The 13,875-nt window shown below is 41.4% G+C and overlaps 1 protein-coding gene across 1 annotated transcript in view; it reads left to right on the forward strand.

Moving 5' to 3' along the window:
* The window catches only part of ITPRID1 (ITPR interacting domain containing 1), a 76,719-nt gene extending 64,167 nt beyond the window's left edge, over positions 1-12,552 (forward strand). The window contains exons 9-13 of the mRNA XM_004418853.3: positions 3,823-3,905; positions 4,293-5,579; positions 10,741-10,868; positions 11,662-11,773; positions 12,247-12,552. Coding sequence (XP_004418910.1) covers positions 3,823-3,905; positions 4,293-5,579; positions 10,741-10,868; positions 11,662-11,773; positions 12,247-12,552 — 1,916 coding nt within the window. The remainder of the gene's footprint in view (positions 1-3,822; positions 3,906-4,292; positions 5,580-10,740; positions 10,869-11,661; positions 11,774-12,246) is intronic.
* Positions 12,553-13,875: the final 1,323 nt, after the last annotated feature.

The following is a 13,875-nucleotide window of genomic DNA, read 5'->3' on the forward strand; positions in this document are numbered from 1 at the left end:
TCATTTATTTTGTACCCATAGTTGAGATAAGGAGGAAAACGGGTGATTATTTTTCTAACTCTAAAAGGATCTGAAGAGTTCTAATATTGGCTGAGTTGATTGTAACAAGAGCAGTGAAGTCTTAATATTACACAATATTGTGGAACTATTACACAAGTTAAATATTGTACAAGTAAATTTCCTGTAATAAATATATGAAGAGTATACACTATTTCGTTTGACAAATCCACAAGTATTCTATTACCCAGCTTAAAGACTCTATGAAAATTGTGCATCATAGTTAAAGGAAAATCTCACAGGCAATTCCTTCCATACAAACTACTCGATTTTGTAATAGGGTTTTTCTTGTTTTTGTTTTTACTCTTGTAGGTCTTTGTTATAAACCCCATACTATATTATTATTTTTTTTGTTTAAATAGTCAATTATCTTTTTAAAGGACCTAGATAATAAAATCTTTAAAACTTACCCACAGGTTTTTTTTCTTTCATTACTTTAAAGTTATTACCCCTTCAAAAGATGTCTTCTCTCTTGGATTATTTCCAATGAGAAATCTGCTGCGTTCCTTATCTTTGTTTTCTCTGTGTGTAATGTGTCTTTTTTCTCTGGCTTATTTTAAGATTTTTCTCTTTATCATTGGTTTCATTTTGTTGTGCCTCAGTATAGTTTTCTTCATATTTCTTGCGGTGGGGATTTATTGAACTTCTTGAACCAAACTTTTGTTTGAAACTTTTCTTCCAGTGCTCCCCTCTTCTTTGGAATATTCCACTTACCTACATATTCAGCTACTTGGAGTTGTCCACTGCTCACTGATGCTCTTTTGATTTTGTAAATTATTTTTTTTTCTTCTCTGTCTTTTGTTTGAGATAGTTTCATAGCTATGTCTTCAATTTCACTAATCTTTTCTTCTTCAATATCTAAAATGCTTTTAATACTCTCCAGTATAAATTTTACCTGAGACATTGTGGTGTTCATCTCTAGAATTTCAATTTGGGTATTTTTTAATATCTCACACTCTCCTTTTCACATATTTAATCTTTTTTCTAGCTTCTTGAACATATGGACTGTAGTCATAATAAGTGTTTTAATGTCCTTGTTCGCTAATTCTACCATCTGTGTCAGTTTTAGATTGGTTTCAGTTGATTGATTTTTCTCCTTGCTATGGGTCATATTTTCCTGCTTCTTTGCATGCTTGATATTTTTTATTAGATACCAGATATTGTGGAATTTACCTTATGGGTGCTAGATGTTACTGTATACTTATAAATATTCTTTAGCTTATGTCTGGGACACAGTTGGGTTTCTTGGAAACAGCTTGATCCTTTCAGGTCTTGCTTTTAAGATTTGTTAAGTGGGAACAATGCTCATTCTAGGGCTAATTATTCCTCACTCCTGAGGCAAGACCCTTCTGAGTACTCTACCCAGCCAACGCTCTGTGAATTGTGAGGTTTTGGAATCTGGCTGGTGGGAGCAGGCACTATTCCAGGCCTGAGTGAGTGTTGGGCACTATGTCTTCTAGTCCTTTCCAATGGTTCTTTCTCCAGCTTTTGCTGTTTTCTCACATGCATGAGCTAATCAGTACTCTGCTGTATACTCAGAGGGACCCTCGAGAGTTCTGTCTTTGTGCAGCTCTCTTCTCTCCCACTCTCCCCTGCAAACTCTAGCTGACTCAGTCTTTACAGACTCTTTGTTCTGTCACCTTGATTTAAGGAGTCTTCCTGGGTTCACCCTCCCTACACCATGGCCTGTAAACTCTCTCAAGAAGGGAAGCTGGGTAATCATAGGGCTCATATTATTTGTTCCTGCCTCTCAGGGACTGCTATCTTTAATTACCTGATGTCTATTTTCTTGAAACCATTGTTTTACATACTTTGTTCAGTTTTTCAGTTTTTCCAGTGGGAGGAAAAATCTAATTCCTATTATTCCAGCTTGCCAGAAGCAGAAGTCTTATTTAGGTCCATGACTAGTTACTATTTTCCATGTTTTAGCCTTAACTACAGAACAAGAAGTAACAGCTAAGTCAAAGACATTGTTTCCTCAAAACTTTGCTCCAATTTCCTCCATCTCTCTAGGATTCACCTATTAAAAACTTACATCCTCTGATTTTTAGTGTTTCATTCTATTTTAGGCTGAATTAATGAATATGGAGTTTATAAATTTTAATTCTACAAAGGTAAGCTTCCTTCCCTTTACTTTGACCTCAGGATGAGGTAGTTGGGATTTGGGCTGTGTGGACCACCTATGGAACCATCTCTCTACCAGCTGTCTTTGCTCAGACACACGGGCAGTTAAGGCTGGTGGGAGACAGCTCTACAAGGAGATGAGGTGCTGCGGCCCCTGTTAGTGGAGCTGTTCTTGAAGGTTGGATCTAGAACACCTAAGCAGAGGCTGGATTGTTTCTTTGTTTGGTTTTTCCTTTGAACTCTTCTGCAGCAGCTAGTTCTTCAAGCAAAGGCAAATTCCCTTTTTCTCACTTAGGTTCCAGATATCCAAGCATTACATCCACCAAGAGTGAGCTTTTTCCTTTCAACCCACTCCCCAGACCCACATCCAGTCTTTTCTCTCAGGACAAATAAGGTTCTTCTCTCTGCTTCTTGTATTATATGGAGGCTACATTCCAACCGCCCTCCTCCCAGGATACTTCCTATTCTAGCCTATCTTGTAGTGTAGCTGGAAGCATTTCTCATTAAAGAAGAGAAAAAAATACTACAATTTAATCCTTAGCAGGTTGACCCTCTCATAGCCACCCATTTCCCATACCCCCATTAACAAAACATATTTATGTAAGAAGTCACAGATAGATTTAAAATTTCAAGATGCTCATGTTTACAGAGTTGTTACCTGCTCACACTTAACACTGTTCTTTCTCCACCCCTTCCAGCCTCTCTTGATGACAAGAACAGCAGTCTAAAACATGAGCAAGGACTTGCATTCATATAAAGAGTCCAGATGAAACTAGTAAGGTGTTCTTATCTGACAATTAGTAAGAAGAAAAAGAAGTCTTAGTCCATTCAGGCTGCTATAACAGAATACCATAGACTGGGTGGCTTATAAACAACAGGAATTTATTTCTCACAGTTCTGGAGGCTAGAAGTCCAAGATTAAGGCACTGGCAGATTCGATATCTGGTGAGGACCCACTTCCTGGATCATAGATGTTCATCCTCTCTCTGTGTCCTCACACGGCGGAAGGGGCAAGGGAGCTCTCTGGGGTCTCTTTTATAAGGGCACTAATCCCATTTATGAGGGCTCTGCTCTCATGACCTAATCACCTCCCAAAGGCTCTAATCTAATCACCTACCAAAGGATACCATCACCTTGGGGATTAAGATTTCAACATGTGAATTTGGAGAGGACATAACATTTAGTTCATTGATATATCTATAGATATAGATGTAGATATATCTCTCACATATGTATGTGTGTGTGTGTATATATATATATTTATACAGACACACACAGATATATAAATTTGGATTTTTATTGTTTTGTTAGTGTGGCATTTAAGGCATATGCATTTCCTTCTGGATTTTCTTCCCTTTACAGAGCTGCATCTCACAATTGTGCTGTTATTTAGTTTTAAGAGATGTTAGTTCCTCTTCCTTTGTTTCATGTTTCATCCTGTATTAGTGATGCAATTTTACACGGACCTTCTGACAATTAAGAAAACAAATCCTTGGAATTCCCTCATTCATTTACATTTCCACAGAGTGGGCGTTTATTGAGGAGCTACAGCATGTCAGGCATATAGAGGGTTTGATCCCTGTCCTGTCGGCAGCCTGTTTTCACTTTGCCAAGTTCAGTCCTCCTTATTTCTTTCCACAGGTGCCACCATGAACAGAGCAAACAGCTGCCACTCTGACAGCAGCGGGTTCCTGGAGGAACCGCTAGAACCACCGCCCCTGCAGGTAGAGGGCCCCTGAGGGTTGGAATAGGACTAGAAGGAAAGATAAATTTAAAGCATCCTGCCACAATTGGAAAGGACAACCAGTGTTTAGAAGACACCACAGGCACCCAAGGGACAGAGGACGATGCAGTCACACTGGACATGGTGCCAGAAAGCTCAGCATTCTGTTCCTTTTTATTTTCTTCTGATTTTACTAAACAAAGAAGCTGAGCCCATAGAAAGAAGGTCCCAGATAAAGTAGTAAACCGAAGTAAACCCGGGGTTTGTAACCCTTATCTTCTGACTCCTAAGTCAATGGTAATGATGAGGAAAAAAACAAAATGCTTCTTAAACCTGGTCCTCCACCACCTTCCTGATCCATTTGCCTTTTTCCTGGTTTCTCCCACAGATGCCTTCCTTGCCAGGCAGCCAGAATCCTGCTGAGAACAGACATAGAAAGCCAAGGGATCAGAGCCAGGACTTAGTGTCATACCTGGACTGCCAGCAAGAATCAGATGAGTCTGATTCCAAGAGCATGTTGAGCATATCTTTTTCAAGTCAAGACTGGAGTGCCTTGGAAGAAAAGGCCTCAACGTCTGTGGTGGAGAAAGAGTCTCGGTTTGAAGCCATGGAGGGGCCACCAGAGCTGTCGAGCCCAGATATAGCCCTTGAAAAGACCACCCCTGGGGGAACACACTCAAGGAAAGACAGCTATCTGAGGCAGCACCTGCCCATGCCCCAAACTGACTATGAGGCCGTTGTAGGCACAGTGGCCTCCAAACATGATTGTCCTTTGGGGTTTATGGTGACTCACATCACGGAAGCAAAGGATGGGTCTCTGAGGCCTGAGGGAGCTGGGGAAGTGTATGTGCAAAGCCACTGCTGTGAGTCTCAAAGATCACCTGCAATTGATCATGCTCAAGACAAGTTCCTTCACGTTGACTCTGAGGCCCTGAGAGGAATAGAAAGCAGTCAACTCTGTCCTGACAGCAACAACACCTTACTGAGACGAGAAAGTCCACCACAGCATGTCCCCAAGCCCGGTGAAGTCACGCCCTACACAGTTGACCTTATCCAAACATCTGAGAAGTCCATTCCCCACCTAGATAAACTGTCTAGAGACACACACCAAGCGAGGCCAAGGTGTAGTGCTTTGGCTCAGATACCACCGAGGGCAGAATCTGAGATGGGAAACCTTCCTCCAAATGCTGACTCAAACTCTGTTAGCTCCAAGTCTGTGACAATCCAGGTGTCCTCCAATCTGGCGTCGGCTGCTCAGAATGCTGTGGCCTTGGGGACTGATTCTAGAGGAACAACTTTAGAATGCACTATGTGTGACCCTGTTACCACAGGACGGGGGACAGAACCAAGACAGTTCAATGATGTTTCTGTTCAGACTTACATATGTGAGCCCAGGCCCTGGCATTGCTGTTCAGCTATAAGTAATAAGGCCCAGACCCTCACCAAATCTGTCTCTCTTGACACAGGCTACCCTAGTATCTACCCACTGGGTATCTGCCACGCCGCACCTGTGCACTGCTGCTGTCATCACCATCCCCACTGCTACTCAGAGACGCAAAGCCCTGGCCCTGGTCCCTCAACCTGCAAACATTGCCCGTGCTGTCATCATCTGGAAGCCCAGTTCATGAAGATTTTGAGAGTCCTTCAGGACACTACAGTGAGAGAGCTGTGTTCTGTAAGTATTTACCTCTGCAAAGATGGGAAGGCAGACGCAGTAATGACAACGCCTCAGGGATCATGCCCAGCCTTCCTTTCCAAATGCGAGCTCTTGGGGCATATCTTTTCCTTTCAAGTCATGAGTAATATTTGTAGAGTGCTTTATTGTTTCAGATATATTCTTACAAATTCCTTCTTGTTTGATGCTTCCAATCACCTTGTGAAGGAAGGAAGGCAAATTTTATTCTTAATTCCCATTTTACAGAGGAATACAGAACAATAAATTCATATGTAAGGTTATAAACATTAATGCATCTGTACCTTATCTCCAATTCAGTCTAACTGAACAATTCTTTTTTTACTCCACTTAGCTGTATAATGTTGCACAAACTATTTAATCTTTCTGAGCCTAGTCCCTGTTTTGTAAAATAGGGAGACTATTCATGCCACTGACACAGGATTGTGTTAGGATTAAAGGAGAGGAAGCTTGTAAGGCACTCAGCACACTCAGATGCTTAGCACAGTGTCCAGCACATAGAAGGCTCCAGACAATGCTAACTGTGTGGTTGTTATGCTTATTATCAATTTTTGTCACTATTTTATTATTGTTCAGGTCTTGATCCTAGAGCTTCTCATGTCAAATAGAGGGACTTCTGGTCTACCTTTGCTAAGCTTGTTTAAACGTGGACACTGGGGTTACTGAGAACTGAATGACCCCTATCCTTGTTCAGCCCCTGATAAATCAACCAGCATTAAATGAGTCCTTTCGGTGCCCCCTCTTCAGCAGTTCTCAAGGTGAGAAATGATCTAGGCTGTCAAGGTTAGCTGTTGATTAAAAAATTAAGAGTATCAAACACAAAACTTTATAGAGAGTAAAAAAAAGAAAAAGAAGGTGGTGGCACAGATAATGTAGGACTACAGCTGTTCAAAGGAGAGTGGAGGGCAGCTATAATTTACTGAATGTCTACTGTTTGGTGCCTGCCAGGTTACCTTCTCATTCTTTTAATTCCACAAATATTTACTGAGCGTCTACGCTAACCACTTTATTTACGGAAGTTACGGCAAGTAACCCTGATTTTCACCCATGACGTAAATATCTATTGAGTCTCTAATATATTCAAAGTCCTCCCTCTTTTACAGATGAGGAAACTAGAATTGAGAGAGTTTAAGTAATTTTTCCAACTTCCCCCACCTGCTAAGTGGTAAGTCCAGATTCAAATTCAAATTTAGCTGACACCAAAAATCTTGGACAATACACTCCAGGGAAAGATGTGTCCAACTTTAAAACATCTAAATCTGTATAAGTGTGATAGTAATACTTATATATATATATATAATAATCACACATATAGATTATTATATAGAAAGATAAGGCAAATTGCTACATGGTCCTTCAACATATAGAAATCTACATAAATGTAATATAAACATAGAAAGTGATTATATGAAAGATAAAATAATTTACTATATTACTTTTTCAAATTGCAAGACTCCCGGGCATTTGGAATATTTTTAAATCAATCATTAGTGAGGGTTGAACTAGTAAAAGTAGCCATTGAGATCAATTCTAGGTATAATATCATCCAAAATTTCAGTAGGAGAAAAGAACAAAGGCTAATGTATAGCTGGGGTCCTTTGCAGTATCAAAAGACTCAGGTTCAAATCCTGGAGAACAGTAGAAGTCGCCATTATCAACATCATCATCATCATCATCGTCATCATCATCATCATCATCATCAGTGATATTTATTGAAGGATTTAAATGCTCTAAGCAGTGGTTTTCAACTGAGGATAATTTGCCCCCCCGCCCCAGGTGACATTTGGCAATGTTTGGAGACATTTTTCGTTGTCACAACTGGGGGAGGTGCTACTGGTCTTTAGTGGGTAGAGGTCAGGGATGCTGCTAAACATCTGCAATACACAAGACAGTCCCCCACAACAAAGAGTTATCTGGCCCAAAATGTCAACAGTGTCCAGGTTGAAAAACTCAGCTCTGAGGAAATAAACATTGACTTGACTAAACAGTTCATACAGGAAAATGTTAGAGATGAAAGATGGTCAGAGAAAGTGACATTTTCAGAGGCTATAGGGTAAAACTATTAAATCCTACAATTAGATAGTTTCCGATGAAAACCAGGTTGCTGATCTAACATATCTTGAAAAATAGATTATTTTTCTAATTTACATTTTAAAGTAAGTTTTATAGTGATATATAAATTAAACCATATTTAGTTTTATATTTTGTTAAAAACAGTAAAATATAAAAAAATTAAAATTGTGTTAAAAACTCCAGAAGAAATGGAGATGTTATGGAGGTGTTAAAACTCAGAGCATTTTTAAGTTAAAGACTCAGAAAAACATCCCCACATCACCCTCCTTACATGGTAGTATGTAATAGCGCAAACACTTGACTAACTGGTAAATGCCATTTTTGTGGTCTTTTGGGTTACCTAAAATAATGGTTTGTTGATATGATTAAATTCTTACATGTAATTCTTCATTGTGAATTCTTCACAATGATTTGTTAATTATTTTTTTAAATCTTTCCAGAAAAGAAAATAAGATGTATCAGAAATAAGACTTTTGGATGTTGGAAAATTCTTCTATAATGTTTGTGATTTAGAGAAAAAGAAAAGCATACAAAGTTTAAAAGGGAATATGAGCAATTCAAAAGTTTATTGTCACTCTTACTATTGAAATTAGTTTGTTTTAATGGGCTTGGGTCAGTAGAGCAGACCATGCATTGTATTGGGTTATAACCCAGTCCTTATATTGGAAAAGAGTTCAAAACAGTCTCCTTTTTTTTTCCCCTTGCTTCAGGATTCCTTTATTCTGAAACTACTTTATACCTGTTATAGAGTTGAAATGTATTTTTAGTGTTTCCAAATGACCAGAAGATGGCAGCGTTTCAGAATCTTCCATATCACTCCCTTCACAGGGAGCCACAGCCATCAAGTGATTCCTAAATCCCAGGCCCACACCTTCCAATCACAAAAGGTTACCCCACAATAACTAGATGAAGCATATAATTCAATGTTTATAATGTTCAGCCTACTTGAGCGCCATGTTTCCGTGTCCCTGACTTCACTGTCCCTAGAAGTTGGTCATCATGTAGGAATCTACTAGGACCACTCAATCAGCTCACTCCTAAGGGACAGTTAACTTCCCCATGAGTGTGTCCAGCCACACTGTAGTCCCTGCTGTGACTCAGAAGAAAGGAAATGAACCAGGAGACTTGGGTTTGAAATCTGACTGCCATTTTTTGACCTTGGACAAGTTAGTTCACCATTCTGTGTCAGAACACTTATCTACAAAAGAAGCCTTTCATGGTCTCTAAGATCTTTTCTGGTTTTAAGAGCCATATTTGTAGTCACCTTTCAAGCAATCTTGCCAACATCAATAATTCTTCAAACACTCCTCTAACTGGTTCGAATGCACTCATACTGAAGCAAAAGTAATTGAAGGGTTTTGCTATGCAAAATGTGTTATTCAGTGTAAAAATTAGAAGATAGAATCAAAACCAAATTCTCCAAGCAAAATGATAGAGAGTTTTCAATGTAAAAATATCACTCTTAGGAAAGTATTTCCATTATGACAATTCTGGTAAAAACAGCTACTAGGCCTCCAGGATCTTGGCCATGTGGTTTTCAGCAGAAGGGTAAGAAATCTGGGAATTCTCAGAAACAGGGATGGGAGGAATTAACATAGCTGTAAGATTGGTCTCCATGGAAGGAGGAAGAAGAAAAGGTTAAAAGAGGCCTACCTGCAAAATCAGTTTCCTTTCAAGAGCTTTCCAGAAGTCCCACTCCATCTCTCCACTTCCATGTCATTGCCATCCTATCTGCAAGGAATGTTGGGAAATGTAGTTTTTTAGTTGGACACATTGCTGCCCCAAGATATTAGACTTCTGTTAATAAGAATAAAGGGGAGGGCCGGCCCCGTGGCTTAGCGGTTAAGTGCACGCGCTCCGCTGCTGGCGGCCCAGCTTCAGATCCCAGGTGCACACCGATGCACCGCTTCTCCAGCCATGCTGAGGCCGTGTCCCATGTACAGCAACTGGAAGGATGTGCAGCTGTGACATACGACTATCTACTGGGGCTTTTGGGGGAAAAAATAAAATAAATAAATAAAATTATAAATAAATAAATAAATAAATAAAGTAGGAAATAGGAATAAGGAGGCAATTTGCCTTGGAAACAATCTGAAAAAAAGAAACATGCTAAAAGAAGAATAAAGGGGAGAACTATAGTGAGTAGGCAACTAGCAGCCTCTGCCACACTAATCAGGGAGGGGGTCCAAACCCATGGGCCTGGTAGAAATAGCATTAGGGTCCAACTAGCATTAATATCACTCAGAGTCAGATGGGTAGAGACGCTAGTCTTCTGGATCATGATCTATTTGAAGCACAATCCAACCTGGGCTAGAAAAAAGGGGGATAGCTGGTAAGAACTCAGCAAACAGCAGAGTTCCTGACAAATGGACTGGGCTTGGTGGTTGCAAGAAGATATTCGAACAAAGAAATGAAAGCAAAAGCACAGTCATACAGAGAAAGTAGGATTTAAAGAATGATTCACATCAGGAGCAATGGGGAGCAGGATTGGGAGGATAGACAGTTCAGTTCCAGATTCTAGTTCATGGGGAGATGGGATGTCTAATCTGTGCCTGCCTTACTCTGGATGGGCTTGTTTGCTGGGTGGAGCTGATCTGCAGATTTCAACCACCAGGGACTGTGGCTACGCAGAGCTAAGACTAATAAAAAATATTCTAAGCAGACTTTCACTAGTCAAACACATACTATCGGAACAGATGTGTTCAATGTTATCGAGATTCAGAGTGAGGCAGTACTCAGCACCAAAGTTAAACAAGATTAAATAAGAATCAACTTTTCTAAGCACAAGGCCACACTCTGGCCCTTCCCCCCTCCTCTCCTCTGTCTATATCCTCGCACCTCTGCATCACCTGGTCCTCAAGGGCCATCCAACAACCACTGCCCTCCTGTCCCAGCCTCTAGTTGCTTGGAGCAGCCAAAGGCTGGGCATTCCCTATTCTCTTCCCCATACGTTAGCAACAGGGCTCATTGCCAACTGGTGAGCCCAAGTGGGAAGACAGGCTACGCCATGGTAAACCCTTGCAGTGAATCAGAAAGGACTTCCTTCTCAGCTCTTTCTAATTGTTCTCAGTTCACAGTCCACGAGATGGAAGCAATGAAGATGGTATGCCAGAGTTTCCGGGAGCATTTAGAGGAAACTGAACAGTACCTTACAGGACAGCAGGCACACTTTTCCTGGGACATGTCAGAGGAGGACAGGTAATTATCAAAGGGAGCCATAAAAATAAGTACCAGCCCACATACCTGGAGCAAGGAAAGGTAATCAGGGCAGGACAGACGAGCACCAGGGAGCAGGGCTAATGAGAAGCTGGCCAATTTTCCTTCGCTTTCATGTTCTTGTTCTTGCTTTCTCAGTGGGAGTCTGCGAGAGCCATTTGCTGGATAGCAACACTTACTCTTTAAGGCCATAGCAACACTTAGTCTTTAAGGCCAGGGCTATGAGAGGTCAGAAGATGGTCAGACAGCTGGGAAGAGGGGGACAGTCAGCAGGATATCTTTAATCAATGTGAATAGGGCTAAAGCAAGTACAAATGTTGGGGGTTATTAGAGTTTTGAAAATCTGCATTATTTTCACATAGATTAAAAATATATGTCCCAAATGTAGATTAGTCCTTGCCTGGGGTTAGGAGGTGGGAATAGAGATTAACTGTCAAGGGGCACGAGGGTTCTTATTGGAGAGATGGAAGTGCTCCAAAACTGGGTGGTGGTGATAGTTACACAACTTAGCAAATTCACTAAAAATCATTGAATTGTACTCTTAAAATAGGTAAACTTTATACTATGTAAATGATTCTACAAAAGAGCTGTTTCAAAAGAAAAAAAGAAAACCTGCTCTAGTAATATACTTATGCCTACCGCTGATACAAGCAAAAAAGGTGACATTCTCTTTTAAGAAATGTCAAAGGAGTGACCTACAGTTTGAGAGGGACAATGGAAGACTGCACCTGGAGGTGATTGTGAAACTTGGTTCTTTTGTATTATTTACCTGCAGGGAGGAGGCCAAGCAACTGCAAACGTTACGCGAGGCCCTGCGGCAGCAGGTGGAGGAGCTCGAGTTTCAACTAGGAGACCGGGCCCAGCAAATCAGAGAAGGGGTTCTATTGGTAGGGGCCATGGGGCGCGGAGTTTGACTATACCCCGTCCTCCGCCACAGGAGGGGTGCATTAAATGAGAAACCTGATTGTGCCATCATTTCAAATTCTAGGATTATGTGCCAACACCTTCATTTTAAGTGTAAAGAAACTGAAGCCCAGAGAAGTACATTGGTTTGCTCAAGGCCACGTGGCTAGCTGATGGTGACTTAAGATTAGAACTCAGGTCACCTAACTGCCAAGCCAATCTTTTCCCCCTGCCCTGTATGTAAGAGAGAAGTATTTTTAGCCTATTTTCCAAATGAGAACAAGAAACACAGCTTTTGACCTCATATGGGCTAAGTCACCACTAGAATCTGCTGCTAGCTCATAGAGCCCACTCTAGAGAATTCACCACCCATAAATGCCTTTTCCACAAGTCTGAGTCAGCTGTTGCTGTAAATATGGTAAATTGTCCACTCTTTGTGTTCTTGTTTTCCTTTTAGCAGCTTGAGCTTCTCACAGGGGAACCACCTGAACACTTTACAAATCTGCATCCATATAACTGGGCAGAAGAAAAGAATGGCCAGACTTCGTGTGCTAACGTCCACCACGGCATGGCCCCTGGGGCCGCCTTTCCTCCCGATGATGGCCAGCAGGCTCCCTGCTCGGGTGTGACCCATTTGGCTGCCTTTTCTCCACCCACCTTGGAGAGCAGCACCAGGATGTCTCCTCCAGCTCTGGCAGAGTTAGGTCCAGCCCCTTTCTCAAATTGTCCTGTTGAAGAAGAAGACATGAATGTCTTCCTCTAGATCAGAGTGGGTTTGATGACCTTCCTGCAAAATATAAGAGCACATTCTAGCCAGAGTGAGGATATCTAAATTTCCCCCAAGGAGAAATATTTTTATCAATCCCTCATCACCTATTACTTTTAATATTCTACTCTATGGTTAAACCCAGGAGGAACTCAGAATATTTTAATACTCATTCAATATAGAATAGTGAGCACTTGCTATTGCCTGGCATAGGGAATATGTGGTGGCCAAGAAATATGTATCTCAAGGTATATATCGTATACAGTCTTTGCCCTGGTGAAACTTACAGTCTACTGGGGGAGATAGAATGTAAACACAGAAATACATATGAATTTGAAAACTATGTAAGTGCTTTGAAGGAAATAACAGGGTTTTATGAAAGGGAAAATAGCAAGAGTCTGATTTAGATCAGGGTATCAGGAGGGCCTGATTGAGGGAATGATAACAGGAGGGGGAAAGAAATCCGGGTCTCAGAGGTACCAGACTATCCAAAAGCCTTGAGTCAGTGGGCCAGCGAGCAATAAGGATGAAGCACCCGCCATGTGCCAAGAACTCTCCCTGTGCTGAAGCCGTGACTGTTAGCCAGAGTCTGAGAGCCCGGATTCTTTTTCCAGGTGTAATGGACAGCCGTGGTAGGTTTTAAGCAGGGTTGCCATTTGATCCGATTTACATTTAAAAATCACGCTGACTCCCTTGAGGAGAACACACCACTGGGGACATCCAGCTGGGCAGACCTCCCGGTTAGGAGGCTGTTGGTGTAATCCCTGAGGTGAGGAGCAAAGCTGTCAACTTGCTTCCATCCAGGTGGGAGGCTTGTGAGGCCCCCACTCCAGTGAAATGCAGGATGTGTACACAAAGGCTGAATGCACTTGCAGTTTCTAAGTACTGCAGGAATCCTATGGTATGGGGAATATGTGAAGAAGGGACTAGTCAGAAAAACTTCATGGAAAAAGTAATGCCTTGAGGGAAGTTTATCATTTGTATAAGAAGATGAGCAAGTGGAGGTACTTCCCAGCAAGGAAACCAAGAAGCTGTTTCTTTTGAAACTACTCATTCCCAGAACCAAGCTCATAGCCTATTTCCAGTCTTCATCTTCCTTGTTTTTTCGAAACCCTTTGGCTTCAGCGGAGCCCCCCTACCCTTTGGACCATAACGCAGTTTCCTCTCTTGACTGTGCTCCCTCAGAGTGTCAACATCCTTCTTCTGTCCTTAATTCTCTCTCTCTCCACACCATCTTCCTCAAAATACACACTCACTCTACAAGCATGTATACCCCCAGTTCCCAGCTCTCTCCAGAATTCCTGTCCAGCATTTTCTACT

The sequence above is a fragment of the Ceratotherium simum genome, chromosome 1 (assembly GCF_057802395.1).
Source record: "Ceratotherium simum simum isolate JZ-2026a chromosome 1, ASM5780239v1, whole genome shotgun sequence".
In the NCBI taxonomy this organism is placed as follows: domain Eukaryota; kingdom Metazoa; phylum Chordata; class Mammalia; order Perissodactyla; family Rhinocerotidae; genus Ceratotherium; species Ceratotherium simum.